At 45.4% G+C, this 7335-nt stretch overlaps 2 protein-coding genes across 2 annotated transcripts; both read right to left on the reverse strand.

The window, feature by feature from the left end:
• Nucleotides 1–2388: 2388 nt before the first annotated feature.
• On the reverse strand, nt 2389–3544 carry SARC_10315 (hypothetical protein; the record flags this gene model as incomplete). Its single annotated transcript, XM_014295648.1, has 3 exons — nt 2389–2568; nt 2846–3138; nt 3376–3544. The coding sequence occupies 3 exons, from the start codon at nt 3542–3544 to the stop codon at nt 2389–2391; spliced, it is 642 nt and encodes a 213-aa protein (XP_014151123.1).
• Nucleotides 3545–3846: 302 nt separating this feature from the next.
• Nucleotides 3847–4355, reverse strand: SARC_10316 (hypothetical protein; the record flags this gene model as incomplete). The annotated part of the gene is made up of 1 exon (XM_014295649.1): nt 3847–4355. A coding segment is annotated over one exon (509 nt), but the record flags the coding sequence as incomplete, so codon positions are not given.
• Between the last annotated feature and the right edge of the window lie 2980 nt (nt 4356–7335).

Genomic DNA, 7335 nt, shown 5'->3' on the forward strand with positions numbered 1-7335 from the left:
ATATATATATATATATATATATATATATATATATATATATATATATATATATATATATATATATATATATATATATATATATATATATATATATATATATATATATATATAATGGAAACGAATCGACACCAATCGATACACAACTCAATCTTAGTAGACGATTAGTATGCAGTCCACCACACGCACGGGCTGGTGGCGATCGCACTGGGCAGATTCCACCGATCGTCCAGAATATAATCCAATACCATCAAATGCAATAAAATATTGGTGCGTTTGACACATACATCGAGGGATTCTTTGATCAACATATGAGCGCACTCTACATCTGCGTACGACGGATGGTCGGGGTCTGTATACCGTTGCATGTCTCTCATCAGCAGCGCGTACTGTACAGGGTGACGTAGATGTTGGCAGGTAGAATTGCAAGTCAGTATGCGAACCTGGAAGTACTCGGTCTAGTATTACAGGTAAGTGAAGATATTGGTAGACGAGAAGAATACATTTAGATAGTACGTATTTAGCCATACCCCATCGCGACGCAGGTATGACAATAACTAGTCTTCGCATACAGAAATAAGACAATACGAACGGTCACGCACAGACAGTCAGACAGACAGACAGGACTCCAAGGCCACACGCAGAGCCCATATCATACCTTAGTGACTCTCTGTAGGGGTTGAATAGCATACGTTTGAAGCCCGAGGCTATCCATCTTGCCCACTGCCGTCAGCTCTTCCAAGAACAAACTGAATTCCGCATTTTCAGCCTAAAATGACAGCAAAGCACGTGAAACTTCGTCAGAAACTCTCCCCAACCCGACCCGCGAGACAAGGTGCTGTTGTAAGTACTAGCGTCCGCCCTGTGCTCCTTACGTCGGTGCGTCGGTGTGTTATAGCGCACATTCGGTCTACCACAGATACATCCCACACTTCGAATCGCATTCGTTGTTCAGAAAACGTATTGAACTTACAGTAAGCTGCTTGGCATTTGCCGAACGCTGCCGAATCGTGGAGCATTGCTGGGAGTACAACACATGCGACTGCGTGAAGAACGGTGCCAATATATCGCAGATGTTGTCGTATAAGGGATACGTTTCTGCGGCCCTTTCCTCCAAGGCAGCTGCGGATTTCCATGTGTGTGAGGCCATTGAATACGTTACATTGAGATGTGACTAGGTAGAAATCAGAGCCGGAATATACTAGATAACTCCGCATCAACAATACGGTCTTGTAGACGAGCTAGGATCCAGTTTAGATCAAAATGATGGCAGGAACGAGCGGCACGGTAAGACAAACTACACCGGCCAGAATACCCATCCAAATGCGCTTCGCCTCACAGGAATGAGTAGCCGAAGAAAGGCAAAAGCTACTACATAAAACCAATACTAAGGTCCATACCCAGTAGAGGAGTATGCATGTTGAGCAAGCAATCCACACTGCCAAACACGGACTCGACCTCGTGTTCGGTGAGTATATTCAGTTTTCTCAAGGGACATTGCAGTGAGATCAGAATGTCCTTCAGGCCGGCGACGTACGATCGCTCCGTCACCAGTACCTCATGTATACACTCCTGCAGTAAGTGAGAATCGCGTAATGTATTAGCTTGATAGAATGGTGATCAAGGTCAAATGAGTGCGCCATAAGCAGCCGTTATTCCCGTCTTCGCCATAACAGCTAATGTGGGAACTCCATATTTGGACAGCCCCTCATCCTTCAATTGTGATGGTATCCATCTTAATATCTGATTCGCAAGATGCAGTATAGTACTACGTTTTCCTCTGATATTTTCCGTACGAAGCGGCACAACTTTAATTACTACGAATTCACATACGCACAGTTATAAGAATGGCAACCTAGCAGGACACATTGTCCTACTGTTAGAACAAACCTGTCGATTGCGTTCCATGGCACCAATTGTATGTAGTATTTCCGCAACTTCTGGTCTGTTTTTCCAGAGTTTATTCTGCTGGACCTGGAATTCGGCCTTACTGTTCGCCAAGTTAATCTCAGCTTCGAACTTTGCCATGGGATTGTCGCTAAATCTATGGTCTCGGGAATTGGATACCGTCATCTCTTCGGCCGCTGAGCGAAAGAACAGCATGTTTGTTTTGACATTCATATGAACTAGATTTTGAATGCACGCATAGAGAGGCGCGCTCCAAGCTCGTCCAGAACAGACGCTCGAGCGACAATCTTGAATTTCCCGTCTGGGTTATATTGATTTCACCCAAGACTCGAGAAGATTTGGCTACAAGGAGTGAGCCAAAACAGTGCGAATATCGTACGTGTGAATGGACACATGCATGTAAACACATTCACACATACATATACACCCATACATGCAAGTGCCCACACACATGTGCCCACACACATGCCCATACGCATACACTTATTCATACACACATAGCGCACGCACAAATAGTTGATATACGACATGTATACCGGCGAGGCAGAACTGGTCCCTCCAGGCATGGTTGATCTTTGTTGTGTGTATCCCCACATCCACTTCGTACTCCTGCTGGAGCCATGACGAGTACCAGCGGAAGCAAATTGGCTCGTGATTGTCACCCTGAGTTGGCGGGGAATTGTACAATGGTTGGAACTATAGGCAATACAAACAAGGTCATGACTCGCTCACTTTAAAGCAATTGCACGATATGTGGTATATCAGGGCCTGTTCACTCTATGACTGTTTCAGTATGGTATGTTGTACGTCGGGAGTTCGACGGACTGATTGAGCTGAATATTGCGGAAGATCTCAAAGCAAAACTGTTGTGTTATTGTTTTCCGTGTGAGACTGATAGGTGGGACCGACGTGTCGCGTCCAAAGACAATCCCAGCCTTACCTCCACAAACTCAAGCGTGTGAAACTCGCCCGGCTCCGCGATGACCTTGTATATATACAGAGGTGTAGATGCAGACCCCACACTGATGGCATCTATAGCGGAACGATCCAAGTCACCCCCCTTCCCCGTGGGCGTTGTTGGTGGCCGTACACTCATGTGCGCGGCTAGACCATTGGCTATGCTTGAGGCCGGGTTGTACTGGGTGTTTTCGATGAAATTCAGAGATGGTGGTGGTGGTGGTGCGTGGCTCTTGCTGTGGCTATTGAGGCGCAGTAGCTCGCCGATACTCGGGCCTGGAGCGTTAAGAAGTGGAGATGTGATATGAGATCGAGTGTTGCGAACGCTTAACGTGGCGAGACATACATTGCTCGTAGGCGTGTATGCGGATATACCACATCATGCTCGATTAACATTCACACAGAGTTTCGTAATGTGCTAAATGTATCAGGATGCCAAAGCCGTATACTTCGGTCACAAATGTAACTGAACTCCGTGATACAGTCTCGCTGCAAAATGAACTATAAACTTACTTTCAAGCGCAGCATCCTTCTCTGAAGCTGTTCCGTGGTGAGGCTTCGAATCGAAAGGAAAAGATGTATCTCCATCAGATCCTGACATGTCACCCGCTGAGTCGGAGTATGGTCTACTGCGAGAAGTGGGGGTCGTGGGCATGCTCTCAGATAGACCAGTTCCGGGCATATACTTCAGCTGCAGGTGGCCGTGAGATGTATGAGGGTTATGGATTACAGCGGCATCTAGTTAAATGGCTATGCAGTAGTACATGTAATCTCAATTTTGGTTTGACACGAGCCAGACAAGGGACAGAAACGAAACATTGACGAGCGCTTTCTACCAAAGGTATATGCAGCCTGAGCCCATGAAACATCAAACGTAAGACAGATCAGTTAAATCGTTTGCAAACATGTGTTATTTGCCGCGTAAAATGCCTCGTAGGACGCACAACTGTTCACGTCCGCAAATCAGAACTTAGTATCGCCCACTTACACGTCGAAAGGACTTCCATCCTTTTCGAACATCGCGCTTACCTTCCGTATCCCCACCATCGTAGCGGAAGGCCGCAGATCACCGTATCGCTGTGGCTCGAGTTCGTCGCGTCTGTGACTGGACAAACTGCGCACGCGGTTCTTGATCGAATTCGCGCGGGAGACAGGTAATGTGAGATTGGACGAAGTCGCTGCAAGCAATTCTGTGGAGGGATTTGGCTGCGTCATTGACCTCGGTGCGTTGGACCGCGCCGAGACCGGACCGCGAGGCTTGTCAGTGAGCAGAGATGGGGGTGCTGTCAGGGTGCATGTCGGAGCCTGAGTACTGGACTTGGCTGCGGGTTTGTGGGACAGTACCGGTGTTTCTGCCAATGCTGAGCTGCTGCGCGGAACTACTTTAGTTGCGAGAGGGGGGGGTGGCTTCATCAGGATATGGCCGGTGCTGTGGTTGGGGTCCTCGACCTCGTGGAGGTCGTCTTCGAAGCGAAACGCATAGGGAGTGGTCTCTGTATGGAACGTCGAGACAATATTTATTGAATGTGATAAAAAGATAGCATCTGAAATAGGTGGGTACCGGAAGATATATATTGAGACATAGTTTGATGCTTTTAGGGATCTGTATGCGGGACAGCCCAGTGGAGGATTCTCTATATGTCTTTTTTTTTTTGCGATGGCTACATGCATCAGATTGCGTGCAAAAGGATGTGTATCGGCAGGTCTAGCGGGCACATACTCTTCGGAGAGAAATTGAATCCAAACGCTGCTGCTAACGACTGGCGTCTACCTCCTTGGCCTCTGGAGAACATTGGGCTTTTGTAGCCTTTGTTCTATGGTTGTGGTGGTATCAGTTGTGGTGTTAGTTCGTTGACTTATACTATTATTGCATTAGAATTAAACTGAAAAGGGTTGAGAAAATTATATGGACTTCTTAAAGACCAATTGGAAACCTTGAACTATAAACCCCTGACACCCCCAAGTGGAATCGCCGAAATACACCGTCTTGTTTAAGCCCGAAATATATCGTGCTATTGAATACACGCACTTTTTCATCTTTGTCGTCAATTGCGCTTTCATTCTGACATTCTCCCGATGTATTCGAGAGGGAAATGTTACTGTTATCCAAATCGGAATGCTCGCTGATAACTTCGTTAGGAATCGGTAGAGTGCTGTAGTTGCTGCTCATCGATCCATTAGACATTGACGAGATAACGGACAATCGCCGTCTATTTCCGCGATATGAAAAGTCCAGGCTTGAACGCTGAGAGATGGTATCAAAACAACACATGTTCGCAAGTGTGTTAGTCATACTTCTCAGAACTGAATGTATTGCTGTCCCACCAGCACATGTGTTCGCACACAGCATTGTATATAATGTACATTTTCGGGAATTCATATTCTAACACCTGCACCTTTTCGATTCTCGGCCTGACATATACGTCTACATGGTCGCGAAGATTTGAGATTTTGAAGACATTTGTCCAAACAGGAGATATGATGCGTGATCTCTGCCGTCGCACACAATCTGCTTTGGTGTGTGAGATGAATTTCAAGCACAAGAAAGCAATCAATCCGGCTCGCCATGTCACTGTACAGCTCCATACCTTCGATCGCCCATGCTTGGTTTTCGTGAGGATGAAACAATCATTGAACAGAAACCCGTATAGATTTTTTCCAGTCGACTTGCCCTTCGCCCGATGATCGAAGATAGTGACAAAAATCGGGCCTTCGTACAGTAGTTCCCTATGACTCCCATACAAATAACCGAATCAATAGTCAGTACACCGGTTAGTGGACCTTCGATGTGCCATCAAAGTGGCCTAAACATATGTTGTGTCAGCCTCGCTGTTATGGCCTACAGCCAAATTTTATCTCACTAAGCTGAGACTTCAATACTGACATCAGAACTAGTTAGACTGAAACAGCAACACCTGCATATAGCATTCTCGGGGCTGTTCAAGTGTCTGCACTTCAGTAGAGCGCGCGTCGCAGGGGTTGGGATGGACAGAGAAACATACCGTGTGTTTACAAATGCATTCCCATATACAATACCTAGATATTCTGATGTTACCTTTACCTGTAGTGGGTGATCCCATGATGATCGATCGAGTTGAAGCGTGCCATTAACATCCCGTTACATACGACCATGTGCTTATCTTCGTAAGCTACTGGTTTTAATAACAAGCAATTATATAAACATATTGCGAAGTGTATAATCGCTTTACGCACCAAAACAGCAAAACATACCTGCCGGGCTCAACAACGGAGAACTGACGAACTTTCTCATGAAATACTAGAGAACTTTGTACCTAATTAGCAACAGGGAAATTGTGTCAGAGTCCTTAAGTTGAGTGCCATGTATGGTTTGAATGTGAACGTGGGCTACTGTGGTCGTTGCATGCGTGTTAATATACAATTGATCCCGCGACGATGTGCACAGACAATATCAGATATTCACTCCAACGTTAGAGGGCGCCGCAGGATCTTCAGAGAACCACTGTGTAGGCGAGCTTATGGTGTTAAAGCACAAGTATTGGATTTGCACAGTTGTGATATCATGATTATGGGCCCATATAGGCTTTGGGAGAGAGTTTTCTCCTCCCATCTTCAGACAACTTTCTTCACATCATCCGACATAGCCAAAAGTCATTGTAATGTCCTGCATATCGACAGAGAGTGCACACGCGTGGCCCTGTTGAGGCATACAACTGCCTACTAAACTCGTACACACGAAGACACCCAGATGCCACAAATCCACAAATCTACAGACAACGATGTCAAAATAATATGTGCCCGGCGACAAATGAGCTCCCAGCCAGATTTAGAATCAGGTGGAGAGCATTGCAGAAGTTACAATTGATTTGTTGGTCTGGCACGCACATAGGCTACAGCAAGGCACAGGTCGATTTCGTGCTTAAACGAGACATAAATAGCCGGATTACTTCCGACTTGCTTAATGAGTGTAATTTTATGCTTAATGGCTGTTTGTAGATTTGTATTACTTATGTGTGTATTTGATACATGCGGGCGCACAATACTTTTGCACTGATTGCGCCATATGTATCACAGGTATTCTCGCGATATACCGCTTGACGCAAACAAAAGATACTACAGGCAGTTGGCTTTACACCGGCTTTGATGTACAAATACTTTCTAGGCCGCGCAACATTATGCATTTGCACAATCGACATTTATCACTTAATTTAAATTCGACGAATTCCAGAATAGACGACGTGATAAACACTGGTCGAATGAATCGATCGCGACAGCATCAAGATATATTTTCCCTACAATCAGGACAACTATTTTACAGAGGCTGGAACTATTCTAATCAAATAACTTCTAACAACGATGTATAATATGCATAAGTAAAGGCGCAGGTCTTCATCTCCTTATATGGCTACTTCGAGTTTGAAAGGATAAGAAAACTTGCTCATAATATATATATATATATATGTGTGTGTGTGTGTGCGTGTATGTGTGTGTGTG

Source organism: Sphaeroforma arctica (genome assembly GCF_001186125.1).
Source record: "Sphaeroforma arctica JP610 unplaced genomic scaffold supercont1.1205, whole genome shotgun sequence".
Lineage (NCBI taxonomy): Eukaryota > Ichthyosporea > Ichthyophonida > Sphaeroforma > Sphaeroforma arctica.